Source organism: Corvus moneduloides, chromosome W (genome assembly GCF_009650955.1).
Source record: "Corvus moneduloides isolate bCorMon1 chromosome W, bCorMon1.pri, whole genome shotgun sequence".
NCBI lineage: Eukaryota > Metazoa > Chordata > Aves > Passeriformes > Corvidae > Corvus > Corvus moneduloides.
Window position 1 is genome coordinate 9,341,879 of NC_045510.1, and position 22,984 is coordinate 9,364,862.

General features: G+C 45.2%; 1 protein-coding gene across 1 annotated transcript in view; it reads left to right on the forward strand.

Moving 5' to 3' along the window:
- The window catches only part of LOC116437367 (E3 ubiquitin-protein ligase UHRF2-like), a 268,869-nt gene that overhangs the window by 17,343 nt on the left and 228,542 nt on the right, over window positions 1–22,984 (forward strand). The window contains 2 exon segments of the mRNA XM_032095036.1: window positions 14,612–14,708; window positions 14,826–14,874. Of these exon segments, the coding sequence (XP_031950927.1) occupies window positions 14,612–14,708; window positions 14,826–14,874 (146 nt within the window).

Consider the following 22,984-nt stretch of genomic DNA (forward strand, 5'->3'; position numbering starts at 1 on the left):
CAAGGGCACAGACAGATAGCAATTTGTTTCCCAGCTGTGGCAGGGGAGGGAGGAAGCACCTGGCTTGCTGCTCCTAGGACAGTTTTTTTTTTTTTTGGCCAGTGGTTCAGCTGCTTTTTCTCTGGAGAGAGACTGAGAGTTGAATTTTTCCTTCCCTAGAATTTCAGATTTTCTCCCTTTTCTACTGGACTGCTTGATTGCTTTAACATCAGAGCACATCGGGAGGACTTTCCATTGGGCACAGAGGGCCTGGCCCTGGCCCAAGCCCCAGCTCCAAGGAGACCAAAGGGAGGACTCTAACACTTTCTCAGGTTTTTCCTCCACAGTGAAAGATTTTATTATTTAGCATGATTTTCCTTTCCTGTGTGTTTGTTAAATAAATAGTTTTATCTCCTTCACTTTCCTTTGAGGAAAATTTATTTTTTTCCCAAACCTGGTGGGGGAGGGGTGGTTGTTCCTTCTCTCAGAGGATATATTTCTAAATTTGGCCAAACCGGAACAAATTTAGTGGCGCCCAACTGCGTGGCTCGAAGGAAAGTGAAAAAACCTGTAGTAATTACATTTTGGTTTGAATTTACTTATTCAGTGTTGGGGTAAAATAGTCACCATGCTGGTTGAGTTCATAAGGTCTCTCTGGCTCGATGTACTCATGTCTTTCTGGTCCTTAGGCTTCAAAAGATGCAGGGGAAGGAACCTCAAAACCACCAACTGACTCAAGCACAGAAACCATTACTGAGTCCATGTCCATAAAGGACCTTCACAGCCTAAGAAAAGATTACACCCGACGGTCTGATGAATCCATAATAAGTTGGATGGTCCGTATTTGGGATGCGGCAGGTGATGACGTGATGCTGGATGGTGCTGAAGCGAGGCATTTGGGATCCCTGTAACGTGATCCAGTGATCGACCAAGCGATGATAAGGGAGGCTGACTCTACCAGTGTCTGGAGACGGGTCTTGACAGGCGTGGGCGAAAGATATATGTGTGTAGATGATCTCTACATGCAGCAAACCCAGTGGAAGACCATAGAACAAGGGATCCAACGCCTGAGAGAACTAGGGGTGGTAGAGGTTGTCTTCACAAATGACCCAGGATTGAGGAGTCCAGACCGGGCCAGAGTTATTCCATATATGTGGCGGAAACTTATACAACTTGGGCCACAAGAATACGCTTCTGCTTTAGCAATAATGAAACCAGACGATGGTGCGAATGAGACCGTGCAGGATATGGCAGTGAAGCTCTGAGCATATGCAGACTCTGTGCATGGCCCAACACATGCAAGAATCGCAGCTGTGGAAACACATGTGCAGAGAATTGAAGATAAGATGGAGAAGAGTCTCCAGGAGATTAAAGAGTGCCTTCTCAGCGGACATTCCCCAGAGAGAAGGAACATCCCACGAAGTGAGCTGTGGAAATTCCTGTGTGACAGTGGGGAAAACGTGAAGAGGTGCGGTGGACAACCCACCTCTGCTCTGGCAGCACGAGTGCGTGAATTGAAGGAGCGCAAGTCTTAGAAAGGAAGTTCTACCAAAAAGGAAGCAGCTCCAGCTGCTTGTAGCCAAACTGCTGGAAATGATGGAAAAGACGATGGCATGTCTGATTCCCATGAAGGAACCTCTAAGATGTAGGCCCAGGGAAAGAAGGATAACCAGGCATAGAGGGGCCCTGCCTCTAGCCAGGTAGAGGTCAGGGAAAACCGTGTTTTTTGGACTGTGTGGATTCGTTGGCCTGGTACATCAGAACCACAAAAATATGATGCCTTGGTTGACACTGGTGCGCAGTGTACAGTAATCCCATCGCAGCATGTGGGGGTAGAATCTGTTTCTATTTCTGGTGTAACAGGTGGATCACAAAATTTGACCTTGGTGGAAGCTGAGGTGAGCCTGACTGGAAATGAGTGGAAGAAACATCTCATTGTGACTGGCCCAGAGGCCCCGTGTATTTTAGGAATTGAATTCCTCCGAAGCAGGTATTTCAGAGACCCAAAGGGACTCAAGTGGGCTTTTGGAATAGCTGCTGTGGAGACAGAGGGCATTAAGCAATTGAAGACCTTGCCTGGACTATCAGAGAACCCATCTGCAGTAGGCCTTCTGAAGGTGGAAGAACAAAGAGTACCAATTGCTACCTCGACAGTGCATCGCCGACAGTACTGGACAAATCGAGATGCTGTGAATCCCATCCTCAAGATGATCTGTGAGTTGGAGACCCAAGGGGTGGTCAGCAAGACCCACTCACCCTTCAACAGCCCCATTTGGCCTGTGCGCAAATCGGAAGGAGAATGGAGATTGAATGTGGACTATCATGCCTTGAATGAAGTCACTCCACCATTGAGCGCTGCTCTGCCGGACTTGTTGGAGCTCCAGTATGAGCTGGAGTCCAAAGCAGCGAAGTGGTACGCCACTACTGACATTGCTAATGCATTTTTCTCCATTCTTCTGGCAGCAGAGTGCAGGCTTCAGTTTGCCTTCACCTGGAGGGGTGTGCAGTACACCTGGAACCGACTGCCCCAGGGGTGGAAGCACAGTCCCACCATCTGCCATGGACTGATCCAGACTGCACTAGAAAAGGCTGAGGCTCCAGAACATTTGCAGTACATTGATTACATCATTGTGTGGGGGAACACCGCAACAGAAGTGTTTGAGAAAGGAGAGAGAATAATTCAAATTCTCCTGGAAGCTGGTTTTGCCATCAAGAAGAGCAAAGTCAAGGGACCTGCTCAAGAGATCCAGTCCCTGGGAGTGAAATGGCAAGATGGACGGCTTCAGATTCCCACTGAGGTCATCAATAAGATCACAGCAATGTCTCCATCAACCAACAAGAAGGAAACACAAGCTTTCCTAGGTGCCATAGGCTTTTGGAGGATGCATATTCCTGAATACAGCCAGATTGTGAGTCCTCTTTACCTGGTTACCTGCAAGAAGAATGATTTCCACTGGGGCCCAGAACAGCAGCAAGCCTTCGCCCAGATCAAGCAGGAAATGGCTCATGCCATAGCCCTTGGCCCAGTAAGGACAGGACCAGAAGTGAAGAATGTGCTCTGCAGCTGGGAGCCATGGTCTGTCCTGGAGCCTTTGGCAGAAGGTGTCTGGTGAGACTCGAGGTTGACCACTGGGATTTTGGAGCCGAAGTTACAGAGGGTCTGAAGCCAACTACACCCCAACAGAGAAGGACATCTTGGCAGCCTATGAAGGAATCCAAGCTTCCTCAGAGGTAATTGGCACTGAGGCACAACTCCTCCTGGCACCCCGACTACCGGTGCTGGGGTGGATGTTCAAAGCAGAGGTTCCCTCTACCCACCATGCCACCAATGCCACATGGAGCAAATGGATTGCTCTCATCACACAGCGCGCCTGTATCAGAAAACTGAATCGCCCTGGGATTTTGGAAATAATCACAAACTGGCCTGAAGGTGAAAACTTTGGTCTCGCTGATGAAGAAGAACAAGTGACGCGCTGAAGAAGCTCCACTGTCCAAGCAACTGCCATCAGAAGACACACGCTACGCTCTTTTCACTGACGGATCTTGTCGCATCGTAGGGATGAAACGAAAGTGGAAAGCAGCCGTATGGAGTCCCACACGACGGGTTGCAGAAGCTACTGAAGGAGAAGGTGGATCAAGCCAACTCGCTGAACTCAAAGCTGTTCAACTAGCCCTGGACATTGCTGAAAGAGAGAAGTGGCCAAAGCTTTACCTCTACACTGATTCATGGATGGTAGCCAATGCTCTGTGGGGATGGCTAGAAAAGTGGGAAAAAGCTAATTGGCAGTGTAGGGGAAAACCAATCTGGGCTGCTGAAGAGTGGAAAAACATCGCTTCCCGAGTAACAAAACTAGTTGTGAAAGTCTATCATGTAGATGCCCATGTCCCCAAGAGTAGGGCTAATGAGGAACAGCAAAACAACAAGCAGGTAGATCAGGCTGCAAAGATAGAAGTGTCACAGGTAGACTTGGACTGGAAACACAAGGGAGAGCTGTTCCTAGCTCGATGGGCCCATGATGCCTCAGGTCATCAAGGCAGAGATGCCACCTATAGGTGGGCACGAGATTGAGGGGTGGATCTAACCATGGATAGTATCTTGCAGGTTATCCATGACTGTGAGACATGCGCTGCGATCAAGCAGGCCAAGCAGGTGAAGCCCCTGTGGTATGGTGGGTGATGGTCCAAATACAAGTATGGGGAGGCCTGGCAGATTGATTACATCACACTGCCTCAAACCCGCCAAGGCAAGCGCTATGTGCTCACAATGGTAGAAGCCACCACAGGATGGCTGGAGACCTACCCCGTGCCTCACGCTACTGCCCGTAACAGCATGCTGGGCCTTGAGAAGCAAGTCCTTTGGAGGCATGGCACCCCTGAGAGAATTGAATCTGACAATGGGACTCATTTCAAGAATAGCCTTATTAATACCTGGGCTAGAGAACGTGGCATTGAGTGGGTGTACCATATCCCTTACCATGCACCAGCTGCAGGCAAAGTGGAATGGTGCAATGGATTGTTGAAAACCACCTTGAAGGCACTAGGTGGGGGAACTTTCAAAAATTGGGAGCAGCATCTAGCAAAGGCCACCTGGTTAGTTAACACCCGAGGTTCCACCAATAGAGCTGGTCCAGCCCAGTCTGAATCCCTGCATACAGTAGATGGAGATAAGGTCCCAGTAGTGCATGTCAGAGGTCTGTTAGGAAAGACTGTGTGGATGAATTCGGCCTCGAGTACAGACAAACCCATCCGTGGGGTTGTCTTTGCTCAGGGACCTGGTTGCACATGGTGGGTAATGCAGAAAGATGGAACAACACGTCGTGTACTGCAGGGAGATCTGATTGTTGTATGAGAACCACCTGTAGTGTGAAATGCTTGTATACCCCTGCTTGCTGATTGTCACTGTCACTGTTCACATATAGCTGTGTATATATATATATATGTATTAATGTGTGTGTAGAATTAAAATATATTAATTTGGGCATTGAGCCAACGATATGGGATAAGGGGTGGAATGTCCTGGGGTGACTTTATGATGTGTATCCCATGTTGCTGCCCTATGCCCAGAAATTAATTTTTGTGCCTTTCTATGCCTCTAAACCGAGCCTGAGAGGGGGAAGGAAAAACTGAGCAAAACTTTTTCAGAGCAGTTTGCAGATTGTTCAAGGTCACAGACAGATAGCAATTTGTTTCCCAGCTGTGGCAGGGGAGGGAGGAAGCACCTGGCTTGCTGCTCCTAGGACAGTTTTTTTTTTTTTTGGCCAGTGGTTCAGCTGCTTTTTCTCTGGAGAGAGACTGAGAGTTGAATTTTTCCTTCCCTAGAATTTCAGATTTTCTCCCTTTTCTACTGGACTGCTTGATTGCTTTAACATCAGAGCACATCGGGAAGACTTTCTGCTGGGCAGAGAGGGCCTGGCCCTGGCCCAAGCCCCAGCTCCGAGGAGACCAAAGGGAGGACTCTAACACTTTCTCAGGTTTTTCCTCCACAGCGAAAGATTTTATTATTTAGCATGATTTTCCTTTCCCGTGTGTTTGTTAAATAAATAGTTTTATCTCCTTCACTTTCCTTTGAGGAAAATTTATTTTTTTCCCAAACCTGGTGGGGGAGGGGTGGTTGTGCCTTCTCTCAGAGGATATATTTCTAAATTTGGCTTCATAAATGTAAATTCTGTACTGATGATGAATGTTCTTTTAAATATTATTTAAGATTGTTTACCAAATGTATATCTTTTAGTTTAATGCATTGCCTAGCCACCCTCATTTAGGGGAGTTGTCTTTGAGCAAAGCTTTACTTAATCTGCTATATAAACAGTTGTTGGATTGAATGTCCTATCAAGCTTATCGGGGGACTTGCTGTTTACCCATTTCCTGAAGCTGCATTTCAGAGACAAATTGCAGTACTTATTTTGATGAAAATTGCCATTTTTTTAGGTTGAATGCTTAATTTGTCGGAGGGATTATCTGTGACTCATTTCTGTAATGCTTTCATGATTTCTGGTGATGTAGGAGCTGACTACTGGGAAGAAGAACTTTTTTTATAAGTAATACTGTGTTCAGTAAGGATTTAAAGTGTCTATTGTATTAATTTCCTTTGAACGTGCACAGATTGTCCTTGTCTGTTCATTTATAGACCTGGGGCTATATCCTGAATTTTCTATATCTGACATTTCTTTAGTACAACTTGGAAAGCTGGAACAGACCAGAAAGTGTTATCTTAATTGCAGAGGGAAGGGTATGCTGGAGAAAGTGGTACTATGTTGTGGGCATAGCTGTTTCCTTGCAGTAGCTGGCTATGAGAATGTAGCCTTACTGGTTATGAGCCCCTTGTAACATTAACTGTAGTGTAGTGTGTGTACTTCAGGAAAACACACCTTCTTGTAGCTTTTCTCTCCTTCTATAACAAAGTAGAGCCCCTCAAGTACTGATTGTCTTCCAACTTATGTTATTCTTTAAATCTTAATGAAGCTGTGTTTGGGCAGGACCAAGTCAGTTATGAGACCCTCTGGTGTTAACCAGCCAAGTGGCTTCTGCTAATTTTACATCCCAATGTTTCTATTTCCCAGCGCCGAGTGCCCTCAACATCTTTCCGAAGGTTTGTGGGTGATAGGGGATGTGATACGCTCTTGGCCCAGGAGTCTATGAAGTTGTTTCAGAAATGAGTCCCATTGTCTGACTCGATTCTTTCTGGGGTGTCCTGTTGTAGATACAAAAATGCTGCTAACAAGGATTTTCTTGCTATTTTCTAAGTCCGTGAGAGACTTTTCTCTCTCACAGAAGAGGTAGCAGGGAATGTAAACAACCAAGCCACCTGCAACCTTGAAAAGTCTTGTTTATGGTACAGTAGAAAAATATTTTGACAATGGATGTTTTAGGATTTTAGCCAATCACCCCAAAGGGTGGCTGATCCTTTGTCCAATTAGACTATGAAGAAAAAAGTCTATAAAAGAGTTTGTAAAATAATTAAATAAATCAATCTTGCTGCACAATTCCTGCCTGCTGGATCTTCTCTCCTTCTCCTCCCTATGGCTGCAGGACACGGTGATATACCCTAGGGCCCAGGCCTGCGGTAATATCCTGTTGCCACAGAACTGGCCTTTCATGGCCCAGGATGGTGTTTCAAGTGGTGACAGGGTTTACAGGGTATGTTTCTAGCTACCCAGTAAGTTGCTTCCACGCAGCACTTGCCTTGACAAGTTTGTGGCAATATAGTCAATATACCAGGCCTCACCATATCAATATCCCAGCCACCACCATTCCAGGGACACTTTAGTTGTGTGGCTCGCTTCGTTGCAGTGCATTTTGCATTCATGGGTGACCTGTGTGATGGCCTCAATAGTCAGCTCCACCCCTCGATCACAAGCCCATCTGTACGTTGCATCTCTCCCTAGATGTCCTGATGTGTCATGGGCTCTCCAAGCTATGAATAGATCACCCTTACTTTCTCAGTCCGGGTCCACCTGAGCCACTCCAATTCTGTTAGCCTGGTCTACCTGCTTGTTGTTTTGATGTTCTTCAGGGACATGGTTCTTGGGCATGTGAGCATCTACATGATGTGCCTTTACAGCAAGTTTTTCTACCTGGGCAGCAATGTCTTGACACAGTACAGCAGCCCAGATGGGTTTACCTCCACACGGCCAGTTGATCTGTTTCCATTGCTGTAGCCACTCCCACAGGGCATTTGCCACCATCCATGAGTCTGTATAGAGTACTGGCCACTGTTCTCATTCAGCAATCTGTAGGGCCAGCTGGATGGCTTTCACTTCTGCAAACTGAATAAACTTGCCTTCTCCTTTGGTGGCTTCAACAATTTGATGTGTTGTTGCTTTCCACTTCCAATGGTTTCCTACAACACAACAGGATCCGTCAGTAAACAGAGCATATTGCCTTTCACCTTCTAATAACTCATTATATGTTGGCCCCTCTTGGGCACAAGCCACCTCCTCAGGCGATGCTCCAAAATCTCTGCCTTCTGGCCAGTCCCCAATGTCTTCCAGGATTCCTGGGTGGTTGGGGTCCCCCACTTGAGCCCATTGCATGATTAACGCTCCCCACTTACTCCACATAGCGTCGGTTGTGTGATGTGTAGAGCAGACGTTTCCTTTGAGCATCCAGTGTAGCACAGGCAATCACAGTGCCAAGAGGAGCTGTGCTTCGGTACCAACAACTTTTGAAGTGTATGGAATCTTATTGATCACACCTCTTGGTTCTGTGAAAACTTACATCTTGCCATTTTATTCCCCAAAACTGGATGTCTTGTGCAGGTCCCTTGACCTTGCTTTGTCTTATGGCAAAACCAGCTTTTGGAAGAATCTGGATTATCCTTTCCCCTTTCTCAAACACTTCCTATGCTGTGTTGCCCCACACAATGATGTCATCAATGTATTGCAGGTGCTCAGGGGCTTCACGCTGTTCTGGTGTAGTCTGGATCAGTCTGTGACAAATGGTAGGGCTGTGCCTCCACCCCTGGGGCACTTGATTCCAGGTGTACTGGACACTCCTCCATGTGAAAGCAAACTGTGGCCTGCATTCTGCTGCCAAAGGGATCGAGAAAAGCACATTGACAATATCAGTTGTGGCATACCACTTGGCTGCCTTCAACTCCAGTTCATATAAGAGTTCTAGCATGTCCTTCAATGGCAGTGTGACTTTGTTCAGGTCACAATAGTCCACTGTTAACCTGCACCCTCTGTCAGAGTTTTGCACTGGCCATATGGAACTACTAAAAGGCAAGAAAGTCTTTCTGATCACCCATTTGCTCTCCAGTCGACAAATCAACTTGTGGATGGGAAACAGGGAGTCTCAGATGATGCAATATTGTTGCAATATTGCACCGTCATAGTAGCAATTGGCATCTGCTGTTCTTTGACTCACAGCAACCCCACAACAGAGGGATCCTCTGAACGTTTGAGCAAGGTAGACAGTTGTTTAGTCTTCTCTGTATCCACAGCAGCTACAACAAAGGCCCACTGGTATCCTTCTGTGTCCTTGTAGTACCCTCTCCTAAGGTAGTTTATGCCAAGGATGCACAGAGCCCCTGGGCCAGTCACAATGGAGTACTTTCACCACTTGTTCCGTTAGGCTCACCTCAGCCTCCAACACAGATGACAACTGGGATCCCCCTGTCAGTCCAGAAATCCAGATGCGTTCCACCCCCTTGTACCGCAATGGCATTAGGGTACACTGTGTACTAGTGTCTACCCAGAGCCTTATAATCCTCAGGGTCTGATGTGCCAGGCCATAGAACCCATACGGTCCAGTACACTCAGTCATCCCTTTCCACTGCCTGGCTGAAGGCAGGGACCCTCTATTCCTCATTGGCATATTCACTATCTGACACCTGCGGTGTCAGACCAGAAGTCCTTTCACCAAAATCAAGAGGAGAGGTGCACTCAGCCCTTCTTCTGCATCTGGGGGATTGCTGGTCGCCAGTTGCCTTCTACCATTTCAACAGCACCTGGAACAAAAGCCTTCTTGCATGGCCTCTTCTTAGCAGCTGTCCTCCTCTGCAAGTCACACATGTGGGCTTCTAGTTTTGAGGTGGGCTCACCATCCCACTTCCTCATGTCCTCCCTCTGGTCACATAGGGTGATCCTGGGGCTCCCTTTACCTCTGGCTGGGAGATGCTGGCTCCATGGGGCCCCCTGACAGCCAAGACGCTGGCCCACAGGGATGAGGAGGATGAGAGATTCTCTTTGGAATGCTGGAGCTGGTGGGACAGTCTCTCCACAGTTGGCATATTGAAGCCTGTCCAGTTCATCACTGACAGGGTGTAGGAGTACAACACTGGTGTATTCCAAACAAACCTCCTCCACGTGACCCATGTACACTGGATGTTATTCAGATCTTTGGAGACCTGGTTGCTGTCCAGGTCACTGCAGATGACTTTTACCACCATTAATTCTCTCAGATACTGGATGCCTTCCTCAGTAATGGTCCACTTCCCTCGGTAATTTACAAGATCATCCTTGAGGGGATATCTCACCTTCACACTCAACAGGAGCCACCTCCAGAGACTGAGAATTGTTGCCTCTCTTCTGATTTCTTTGTCAATTTGCCAGTCCCAAGATAAGGATACCAGCTGCTGGGCTTCCTTACCCTCTAATTCCTGACTGTTGGCCCCCAATATCCCAGCATCAGAGCAATCAGGCAATTGACTTGCCTGGCTGAAGCCTGTAATCTTTCCACTGATCTTGAAGTTCACTTACTCAGGGTTAGGAACCATGTGGTTTCTGCCTCTTGGGTGGTCTGCCACTTCCTCCTCCTGTTTCTTTGTCAAAGAACCAGCTTCTTGATCAGACCCTTCCTCCTCCTCCTCCTCCCTTACTTATCAATGGTATGGACCTGTCAACCTACACATCCAGTGTTTCTTTTTGACTACTGGGGCAATTACTGTAGTTGGGGTTTGGGTCCTTGTCTCAGCCACTGTGTCCTCAGATGTAGAGGCACTCCTTCTTCTGCTCCTCTAATGGTGCTGAACAGAGGCTCAATAGGCACAGGTCATGCCCCAATACTGCTGAGTCTCGTTGGGGGGGGCAAGACACCCTTCTGTCAAGTAGCACATCAATTCAATGGGATTACGTGCCTGTCCAGGCATAAAACCCCAGGCTATCAGATATGATAACCACCTTAGGCATCTGCCTAAATCCTCCCACACATCCTACCGCCTCAGGGCATGTCAACCTCCATTGCAGGGGGGGTTTAACTAGATGACCTTTAAAGGTCCCTTCCAGTCCAAACTATTCTATGTTTCTCTGTGGCCTCACCGACAAGTTGTTTCCTCTTATGCCAGGATGAAACTAGGTCCTACATACTCAACAAAAAACCAATGATGTTTGTTAGATAACAGAATCAAACAGCTTACATAAAGATGAACAAGAACCTCTGGAGCCCATGCAACAGAGCCAGTTGCATCAATCCCAGAGAAAAGGGAGATGTAATCCTTCATTCTCCCCACAAGGTAGCTCGCTCAGCACAGGAATGACATCAATGCCAGCCCTTGGTGAAGCCGTACTGGCTGCCTCAAATCACCTCCCTGTCCTCCATGTGCCTTAGCATATCTTCTAGGAGGATCTGTTCCATGATCTTCCCAGGCACAGAGGTGAGGCTGACAGATTGATAGTTTCCAAGGTCCTTCTTTCTACCCTTTTTAAAAATTGGTGCAATGTTTCCCTTTTTTTCAGTCACTGGGAACTTCACCTGATGTTATAACCTGCCCCTGAGGTGGGGTAACTGAAGTTCTTGTTGATAGATCCCTTGGGGTGGATTAGAGTGAAATGACACTGAATGACAGGTGTGGGTGTGTGGAGGGGGGTGTGTGTGTGTGTGTATATATATATATATATATATAAAAAGGATTTTTAAAATTATAATACAATTTAATTGCAATGAAAAAGAGGTATGTAGCTGTTTTGGTTATTATCTATAGAAATATAACAGTATAAAAGTATAAAAATATCACTTTAAAAATATATATGGAAAAGAAAGAAAGAGAAACAAAGGACAAGATTAGACAGTGGAGAGGAAAGATATCACCACCCATGGATCCAGATGCAAGATGTGATTTTTGTAATTTCTATGTCCATTGGTCAAAGTGATGGTCGCAGTCTTGATCCATCAGGGGTGGGGGCCCACGAAACAAAGAGTTCAGTGGGTTAATATACGTTCAGGTTTATGTGGGAATGCCCAGGTACCTCCCCTGGGGGGAAGTTTTATGCTGTCTGATGCAACACTGTGGATCATGTGCAGTCCTCTGGTGGAAGGCTCCAGAAATGAGTCTGGGGGCACTTTGGGGCTCTTTGATGGTTTATGACCACATATGTTCATGTGATTGTTATGATCACAGATGTTTCCCTGCCCTGTTGGTCCCTAACACATCAACAGCCCCTGTCTCTTCTCTGTTGCTCAAAACCACATCCCCTTCCCCTGCTAAGTCTAGTTTAAAGCTCTCTGTATCAATGGCTGCCTTTAAGCTTAAAGTGTCCATGTTGATTTACCGAGTCAAATTATATTCATAACAGAGTTACAGATTAAAAAGGCTTTGGTTTTGTGCCACTGATTAACATTATTCTGAATGCTTTAGCTTTTCTTTGAACTCCTCTGCTATTGTCTACATCTTTAGTTCATTAGGCATATATACCATAAGGGGTGGTATATAAAGTAACTGTGATATAGTCCTCAAGGGTTTATACTCGAAATTATTTGCTTTTATTCTCTACAAGGCTGGGAAGTCTTTTGTCGAAGTGTGAGTATCACAGCACAGAAAGATGCATTTGGGAGGAATGATCACAGGAGACTTCTTTCTGGCTCATGTTTTTTTGGCTTGAATAACATGGCTTCTTTGCTATTTTGTAGCTAGTCTGAAGAAGTAGCTGCAGGTGGGGAAACCTCAATAATGTCTGTCTCAACTGCATTTTCAGGAGGAGGAAGTTGCAAATCACTTCATTTTAATTATTAAACTGTTCTTATCTCAACCCATGAGTTTTACTTTTTATTCTGATTCTGCTTCCCTTTCCACGGAGCAGGGGAAGTGAGCAAGTAGCTGAGTGATACTTAGCTGCTGGCTGGAGTTAAACCACAACACATGCCTAAGTGTATATAGCAATGTTTTCCTGAGGTTTCCTCACAGAAATATCCACTCCTTATGTTTAAAATAGGTCAACAGACTGACCACAAGGTGGAGCTTTCATTTGTGTATTATATGTTTCTGTTTTAAAAAGGCATACTTTTAATATTGTGGGAGTTGAGAATAAAAATTTAAATTGGATACTGGCATTTTAAGGGGGGAAGGAAAGGTTTTATTTTTTGTATGCTTTTTTTTTTTCCAAGGAAGCATATAACAATTAAGAAGGAATAGGCTCAATATGATATATACTTTATGCATTATATTCTTACCTTTCACCCTCTGTCTCTCGATAAATTTGTTAGTTGAGGAACTGCTTTTATTTGTACTTCAAATTACCTAATGATTGCTTCAGTTTAACTACTGATAAGTAATATCATTCATGTTTTATTTATAGATGCTGGTCTCTGGGTGTAGTAAGAATAAATATCCATCTCTGTCTCAATCTTGCTGCTTGATTAAGGCTATAAATTAAACCATACACATCTGTGGCAAATTAAACTGTCCTCATTTTAAAAAACAGTAAACACATAACACAGCCCCTGAATCAATTCAACCCTATCAATTTTTCCCAGAAAAATTAGTTTTATAAATGTTCCATCTATGTATCAGTACAGATCCTGCTTATTAAATATATTGGAAATGCACAATTGTCTTGTATGCATCGTAGTGTGGTGAAAAAAGTTTGTTCATGCCCTGAGGTTGGCTGCTACATTAACGTGTTATCTTTTGGGCTCAATTTTTCTGTTTTGGGTGTTTTGGGTGTTTTGGTTGTTTTTTTGTTTGTTTTTTTTTTTTTGGTTGGTGTTGGGTTTTTTTTAAGGGACATTTAGATAGTCTTCAGAAGGTAACTTTGCTTCTTTATGTAAAAAAAATTAGAAGAAAAGGATGTTTTGCAAATAAAGTAAAACTAAAAATACATCTGTGAAACCTTCCTGTTAAATATTATTTCTGAAAAGTAGTTTCTTCAATTTGATTTTACAGTAACTGAATATATTCTGGGCATTTTTATAATTTACTTTTAATTTTTCATCTTAGAGTCCTTTTCCATATGCCTTATCTTTTTCACTTGGTATGGCTCCATAGCAGTTCTAGCGCAGTAATGTTTTCTTACACTTGGTGTGCAGTGTATGAAGGTGTTGCTTAAGCGGGGTTTTTTAATACTATTTTAATCCAGTTGACATTTCAAAGAAAATAACTGTTTATACACTACAGTTTTTAAAAGAATGCCTGTGTAACTGAAGTAATGTATACCTCAGTGGTTTAACTTGAATCACAGGAAAAATCTTGTATTGTTGAAGTAAAATGTATTTAATTAGTTGAAGGCTTGAGAAAATGTGTTAGGATAATGAATGAATGAAACATGCTCTACAATAGAGTAGTTTAATAACTTACTACCAGCACTATTGTGAGCACAGAAAGGAGAGGAGTCACAAAAGACTTCTTTTTCTTTCAGTTGAAAGATTTATGGAAGCACCAGTCTCGATTGGTTATGACAGCAGCCTTGTTAGGAGGGGGGAGGGAGATGGGCTTTCCAAGTCTTTCTCAAACACTGGAGGATTCAGCAGCAGTGCAGGCCAAAAAGTATCTGGGTTAAGTAATAATCCCAATTTGGAAGTACAGGGAAGTCTTAAAATCTGGTTGTTGGCTAGTATTTTAAGTATATGTGCTTGATTTAGTCATAAGGAACAATTCCATGAAGCAAGAAAAAGCTCAGTGGAAAGAGAGATTAAGCTACTTTGTAGGTTAAAAAATAATAAATCATCCTCAACTTTTAAAAATATATTTTATGCAAATTGTGTTCATAAGAGATCTTTTTAACAGTAGAAGAATAAAATACTTAAAGCACAACACTTGAATGACTGAACATTGCTCTGATTTACACAAGCTCAAACCAGTTGAAATCAGCAGTGTAGAATTCTTTTCATTGACAGTTAAATAGTTTAGTCAGTTTTCCTTTTTGTTCTTAACCAGGATTACAGAAAATAAATATTCATTATCAAATTTTCCTTTTAGATAAATGAATTGGTGGATGCCCGTGATGTCAGCATTGGAGCCTGGTTTGAAGCCCATATAGAAAATGTCACTCGAGCAACAAAAGGACATAACAATGGTAAAGCTCAAGTAAAGACTGGCAATTCTTACAAAAGGATTAATGGAAACTTAAGTCAAGATCATTCTAGAGAGAATGCAAATTATTTGGACAGTAGACCATCCACATCTTACTCAGACTGCAGGGACACTGATGAAGAAGCTATCTATCATATCAAGTATGATGAGTAAGTGTTTCTGATATTATTTTGAGGACATCATATATTATGATTTGGTGTGTATAAACAAAGAATTTTGTTGAAGAAACTTGGAATCAAAGAGAACAAGTTCAATATTGCAACCAAGGAAAGAAATATTAAAAAGCCATAATGTCTTTCAGTCACATATAATGAATATCCTGAGAGTAATGAGGGTTTTTTAAATTTTATTCACAAATTCCTGTGAAGTATTAACTTTATCTTGACTTTATGAAACTCAAAATCCCTATCACTATGGAAAGGAAACTATGCATTGGATTTTTCTGTACTTTTTTTTCTATGTAAAGTATAAGTTAATATTTTCTTTAAAAACTACTTTGCTCATATTCAGTTCCTTCCATTGAAGTCTAAACAAGTATTTAATGGGAACAAATTCTGGTGCTTGAATTGCTTAAATTTTGTTCTAAAACTAATATTTATGTATGAGATGACTGGTCTGCATTTCATGTAGAGGCTTCTTGTAGAGAATCTGGTGACTGGGAACACAAAACCAGTTCTGAGCTGGAGTGAGTGTACAAAGAGATTTTTTATTTTTATTTTTTAAATCTGCAGTACAAGCAAATTTCAGAACCTATGGCGGAGTAGGGGCTTTGTGCCATAAACTCAGTAGGATTTGCAGGGATTTCTCATCACCAGCTTTTGCACTGATGCATTCACATAAATTGGATCCTAGTTTTTTTAATCATGCCTTAATTTGCTGAAGCAGCTAACTAAGCTTCTAAACCAATGGCATCAATAAGAATTTTTTATTACAGAGAACAACAAAAAAAATCCCACTTTGGCGTGCAAGATTAAAGGTAAAGGAACATGTTTACTTTACACAACAGCATATTCAGTATTAGTCTTGTTGAAAATAAATTCAATTAAAGATTTCAAAAATTTTTTAAAGTATCAATTTCAAGTTTCATTGTTTTAATAATTACAATTTAAACGAGTTTTGCTAGGGAAAATAGCAAGAATGTTGAAGACTCGAGCTGAACATTTTTTAGCTGGTCTTGGCAATACTAGATACAACTTTTCTTTATATACATACCTTGGAAGATAATATAACTTTTGTCTGAATGTGGAGTTCAAATGCAGTTTTATATCTGCAAGCATCAATTTTTTACCTGCAGATATGTTTGTCCACATGCACACACACACACACACACACACAAAATAGATACCTGCAGTGCTGAAAGCAAAAATTTACTTAAATTATTGTAATACTTAAATTCAGAAGTTTCTCACAACTTCAATCACCCTGTCTCATTACAGTTGGACTAGATAATTGTCGCAGGTCCCTTTTAACTGAACTATTTTGAAATAAATAAATAAATAGTCTCTAAAATGACAGATATGCATCATGGTATGCTTTCAAAGACCTGGTTCTAAGATCGGTTGATTGTGTAACATCACAGAAGTATTTAATTGAACAAAGGGCAAAAAATTGAGAGAGTGTATTCATAATTATTGGAGTTAAATTATGTTATTTTCTTTTGTAGATAGAGATTTGAGGGAGAAGCCACCTGTGAAGTAGAAAGTATAGTCAAGCTGATCTGATTTGCATAGGTGTACCTATGCTTACAAAACACTGATTTTACTTCATGCGTACCTTAAGATCTAGCATTTCCAGTAGATGCAGTTATCTTAGTCTTCCTATAATATGATCTGTCACGGGTTTGTGTTCTTAGCCAGTGACCATCCTAAAACAATATGTCTTATCTAATTTTGCTTATGTAATGGTCATTTACTGTATTGGCCTGAAATGTTAAAAGTTTGAGCTTATGGGGAGAAAAAACTATTTTAAAACTTTCTAGCAAACAAGATCTATGCATTTATCAGCTAATAGAAACTTCAGTAAAAGTTAACAGCCTACATATGACAAAACACAAGACATCATTTGTGACACTTTGTATTAACCTTTCAACATCATCTAACAAGCAACCTACAGATGGAGACCATATACCTGGTGCCCATAAAGACATCAAAATGTCTTACATTATGGAGAAGACCATAGGGTTTGCCTCTGACACAGACTGACAGCTGCTCAGATCCTCAGTGAGATCATCTCAGTATCTAGACCGGTTCTCCTTCACTGCTTGTTTTATTATCCAGTCTAGAAAAACTGTTCACCAAGAAGGCTACAGCTGAAGGACAAGTCTGTTGTAATGTTTTGAGATGGAATTGGGGACATGGATTAGGACCTGCTCTTTGTTTCTGAGACTTCATGTTATGGCAAAGATCGTTTGATACTCAGCTGTTGTGGCAGGTCCAAAAAGGGGATGTGTGTGCATGTAGGTGGGGGGGCTGTACCAAACATTCATTTTCTTTTCGTTTTCTTTCTGTTTACATCTGGAACTGACTACTCAGTGATGTTTATTCAGGGGATACTGGAAAGCTATCCACCCTGGATCTCAACATGGAGCCCTCCACTGTCATAAATCTAGTTCTTTGGACCAAGCTTCCTAGTACAGGTCTATTTCTCCCAGCTGTCTTCAAACCCAAAAGATCCCACAAGTCTCAACTTAAATGAAGATCTAGAGCTGTTTCTTTCTTTCCTTCCCCCCCCCCCCCCCCCCCCCCCCCCCGAATTGTCCCATCAGTATTTTCACTGGTCAATTCAAGAGCAAGTTGAATGTTGTCTGACATAATATATCTTGCACCTTTGTAGTTGAGAACCTTAATCAGCTTTACTTATACTAGAGCATGACTGTGATTTGCTTTGGGGGGGGGGGGAGAAAAGATCATACTAAGAGGTCCTACCAACCTCCTTGTAGGCATCGAAAAGCTGCTTTTAGCTGCCACCACCACCATCATTCCCCCATCAAGCTTTTCTTTCGCCTGGCTGAACAAGCCTAGTTCCCCAGCCTCTCTTCATGGCACATCTTGATGGCCATCTTGCCAGCCCTCCACTGGGCTAACTCCAGGTTGTCAGCATCTTCCTTGCATTGAGGGACCTAAACCAGACATAATATTCTAGATATGACCCAACAAGCACTGAGTAAAGGGAAATAATCACTCAATCTATTGCCTATGCTCCTGATGACACAACCCAGGATGCTGTTGGCCTTCTTTGCTGCCAGGGTACACTGCTGGCTGATGTTCGTCTTGCTGTCTACCAGGACCCCCAGGTCCTTTTCTGCAGAGCTGCTACCCAGCCAGTCACTCTGAAGACTGTATTGTCATGGGGGGACATAGTGGATTGACCCTGGCCAACAGTCAAGTCCCCACACAGCTGCTCGCTTACTCCTGTTTCCCACAGGATGGCAGAAGGAAAGTAGAAGGAAGGCAAAAAAATTTGTGCATCGAGATACGGTTTAAGAGGTGAAGCAAAAGCTGCATGCACAAGCCAAGCAAAAAGAGGAATTCATCCACTAATTCCCATCAGCAAGCAGATATCCAACCACTTCTTGGTCAGCTGTTCCAGGAGTGTCTCCTCCGAACTGCTTGCACACATCCAGCCCACTTGCTGTGAGAACAGAGTGAGAAACAGGCAGCCTTGATGCTGTGCAATTACTACATGTAACTTCTGTTGTCCCATGAGGATCACCATAGGATTTTAAAAGAAAGTCAATAAATGAGAAAACCCCTTTACTAACCTGTAGTAGGTTGAAATTTAGTTGATGGACAAGTTGCTAACCCAATGAGAAAGCTCGTGGCACTTCTGTGATTTGCATATTTGGAGGGCACGCAGGCGCGGAATTTGGCTTTTTGTTCCAGCTTCCCGCCGACGGGGGGGAGGGGGAATGGGCCCAGGCTCCGGGCCGGAGCCAGCCCGAGCTCCCTCCCCCGGTGCGGCAGCACGGGGCCGGGACTCTGGGAAGAAATATCCCGGAGCTGCAGGCAGCCAAGAAACAGCCATGAGCTGCAGCGCAGCCAAGAGCATGCGGCGCGGCTTCTGGGGACCGGCGGGCCCCACTTCCCTCCCTGCAGCCAGCACAGCTGGCACCGAACCGAAAAGAACACCACACGCAGCCGACAAGGTCACCCTTTCTTCCAAGTTAGCGAGAAAGGAAAGAAAGTTACATGAGGGAGAATATGATGACTCCAAGGTCAGAAAGAAAGGAAAAGTAAAGTCACCTGGGACGAAGCCAAAATGGCGGTGGGAAAAGAGGGCGGAGGCACTCCTAGTGCCAGAGCTTAAAATTCTCTTTGCAAGCCATGGTAAAGACTGTAATATTACAGACTGTTTTCTCTATAATTAAAGTACATGGGGGGATGGAAAATCCGCCCGTGGCCTGTGAAGATAAGAGAATGCCTATACTAAGTTATATAGAAGCTGTGAGAGGCTTTTAGAGATCTTGAAGAAGAGAGCCTTTGTTTTCAGGCTAAAATAATTCATGTTGGGGTGGCTCAGCCTGCTCTCGGGCTGAAACCATCAAATGTCAGTCACCAGAAGAGATCACTGCGGTCTAGGTTACCTCCCCCTGGGTGGCTCCCAATCCTAAATTACCTCACCCTGTTCCAGAAAGTTCTCCCTTTTGTAGTTATTAATTGGTTCCCTGTTATGACTCCTGCCTCCCTGTTTTCCCCATTTGTTCTGAAAAATTGTATCCTCCCCTCTGCTTGTACCCCATTGGTTGTTTTCCCTTTCCCTGCCTTGCTCCACCCCCCCATAAAGGGGCTAGCCCACGTCTCCTCGGCGCTTTTTGCTGGTCCCTGGTCCCTCCTGCAAATAAACCTGTTGGAACTCACACCAGAAGCCCCTCCCGCCTTCTTTGCCTCCGGGCTAACGCCAGCCTGATCATCGGCTGCCCGACGACGTGCTTCCTCTGAGGAGGAGCCAGCGCACGCACCCATCTCACGCTGATTCCACTGAGCCGTCCAGCGAGGACGCTGTGGAGGCTAACGCTGCGTCCTCTCTGCCCGAGGGCACGCCGGGGCTTGTGCTGACAAGCCCCCGGTTGCGTTAGGTTGGCGCCCCGAACAGGGACGACACACACGTGTGTTCCTGCATCGTCCTCGCTGCCAGGAGGCTGCGAGTGTCAGCGATTCAGAGACGCCGACGCCTCTCGCAGCAGCGCGCTCTGTTTTAAAAGCCGCGCTCCGAGAGGAGGCTGCCAACTCCTGCCAGGAGAGCAGCCTGTCCCGGAGAACCTCACCGTGCCTTTTTGTTTCCAGGACTGGAAGCCTGTGTCTTCTTGTGAGTATTCTTGTGATTCCCGGCCCCTGGAAAATTATTTTTAATTTCTCCTTTTTGCCGGTGGTGGGTGAAGTAGAGGCTGAGGTTTAAGATGGGAGCTAAGCTTTCTCAGCCTCAGCGGGAGGTCTATGTCCAAGTTGGGGAATCCCTGAAGAATTGTAGATTAAAGTTATCAAAGGGGTTTTTGAATAGGTTTGTTAAGTGGCTGTTCTTTTATTTTCCCCAGATGTCCCCTGCTAATTTGAAGTCAGCCACGTTTTGGCAATTTGTGGGGGACAAAATATTAGAATTAAACCAAAGGGGAGATTCCTCCGGAGAGAGGTTTCTCTACATGGTCTGGGCTTTGAGAGATATACACAAAGCTAATCGGAAAATTAAAGAAAAGCCCCGAATTCTCCCCAGTTCTTTCCAAGTCCTTCTTTCCCCCCCTCGCGTTCCTCATCCCACTACCCCTTTGCTGAGAAGACCGGGAGTTGTAAAATGCCCAGAGGCACAGGGCTGCCACCGTCTCCCTGACTCTCCTCGATCCTCTCAGCCACCCCGCCGAAGTAGCCCTGGCCAGGCTGTTTCGGCTTCTACCCAAACCCTCTCTCCTATGCCGTCTTCCCCGGTTGTTCTCCCAAAAAGCGGTTCCCAGTTTTATTGCCCTGAAAATGATGGCGAAGGCTTTTCTTCGTCCACCGTTTTGTCCCCTTTCCCTGCTGTTCCTGCACTCCCCCAAAATGGAGGAGACCGCATGGCACAGCCCGCCTTTTTTCCTTCTTCTTCCCAAAATCCTCTTCTCCCCCCTCCTCCTCGCCCTGTCCTGGCCCCGCCCCCTCCTAATGTGACGTCTGTGAGCTCCTCCTTCGCGTCGGGTCCCGCCCCCTGCGTCGGGAGTCCCTGCCCTTCCCGTGGCCACTCCTCTTTGTCCTCAGCCCCGCCTACTGGGAGGAGCCTTCTGGTTCCCACGCCTCGTCTTCCGGTTCCCACGCTGTGGAAACCGGAACCGACGCCATCTTGAACCCGGAACCGGGAGCCTCCTCCAGTCCCTTCGCCGCTCCGGTTACTTATAACCGAGCTGGCGGCAACCCCACCTGGAAACCCTTTGACCCTGCTGGGCTCAAAGAACTTTGTAAAGCCCAGAAGGAGTTTGGGAGGGAGAGTCCATATTTCCGGAATCTCCTGCCGACCACCCTCACTAATACAGTGTTGGTCCTGGCAGACCTCCAAAGCATTTTTTCCTGCTTGCTTTCTCCAGCCGAATTCGAGTTGTGGCATGATGGGTAGAGAAAGCAACTAAGAGAGGTCCTCCCAATCCTATTGCAAGACCCTAATAATGCAGGAGTTTCCATGGACCACCTTACTGGTGAGGGGTTGCTTGCCAAGCCACAAGACCAGGCCCGAAACACCCCAGAGCCGGTCTTAAATGCTGTTAAACATGCGGCGGAGCAAGCATTTTTAATGATGCCCCCTAAATCGGCGCCTCTACTAAATTTTACTGAAATTCGGCAACTCCCAAATGAACCATTTATTGACTTTATTGACAAATTAAAATTAGTGGTGGAAAAGCAAGTGGAAGATACAAGAATTAGAGAAAGCATAATCACTCAAATAGCAAAAGCTAATGCAAATGAACCTTGTAAGAGAGTGATTATGACCCTTCCACTTGATCCTCCACCAACGTTAAAGCAGATGATTCGACACTGCACAACCTTAGTTCCAATTGGCCAACCAAATTTAAAAACGAGGGGGAATGTGGTAGGAGTTGCGGGTGCCGCTGAGGCAACGGCACCTCAGGACAGGAGGATGACAAACAGAACCTGGACCTGTCACAGATGTGGCAAGCCAGGACATGTGGCCTGGAACTGCAGAGCTCCAGCCCCAATTAATCAAAGTTCCCGAGCTGTTTCCCCAGGGCAAGTACCATCGCCCACTCCCATGGAGGTACAGCCGGGAAACTGAGGACCCAGCGCGGATCTGCGGCCCCGCGTGATGACATAAATAAAGAAGCCGCAACCAGAAAGACTGTGACTGCAGCCACTGCAACCACGATGGACTCCATCACACCTCAACGGGTCCTCGTGAGCTGCAAAGGACTGAAAGACTGCTGCTTGTTTGTTATAGGAAACACCATGCGTACACCACCAGAGATCTCAATAACACCAGAGATTGTCCAAGTAGGATCACAAGGACTCTTTACAATTAACATCCAATGTATTCACCCGCCTTTCTTTCTTGCAGCTGGCCAGGTTCTCGCCCAGGCCATCCTCATGCCCAGAAGTTCACCAGAAAACTACAACCCATCTGTCTTCTGGGCTGAGGTGGTAGGGGAGGGCAAGCCGATGCTAAGCTGCAAAATTTCATGCCAGGGCTCAGACATCAGCCTAGCAGGGATGATGGACACGGGGGCAGACGTGACGGTCATCGCCTCCAACAACTGGCCGTCACATTGGGGGTTGCAACCAGCGGAAGGTATTGTTACAGGTGTGGGAAGATCTGCGGCTGCCCAGAGAAGCAGGACTCTTGTCCAGATTGAGGGCCCAGAGGGGCGGATTGCAACAGTCCGTCCATTTGTTATTGACTCTGGGTTTACATTGTGGGGCAGGGATCTCATGTCCCAGTGGGGAGCCCGGGTTGAGATCCCATCTCAACCCCGGGATTTTTAGTAGGGGCCACTGCGGAGCACCCCACCCAGAAATTGAATTGGCTCACCAATAAAAGGGTCTGGGTGGATCAGTGGCCTTTAAAAGGACACCAATTGAGAGCGCTCACTGCACTCGTGGAGGAGCAGCTGGGGAAGGGGAACATTGAGCCTTCCAACAGCGCTTGGAACTCCCCGGTCTTTGTGGTCCGGAAGCCGGGGACAGACAAGTGGAGACTCCTTCACGACCTGCGGAAAATTAACAAGGTCATTGAGGACATGGGACCCCTGCAGCCCGGAATGCCATCACCCTCTATGCTCCCTAGGCAGTG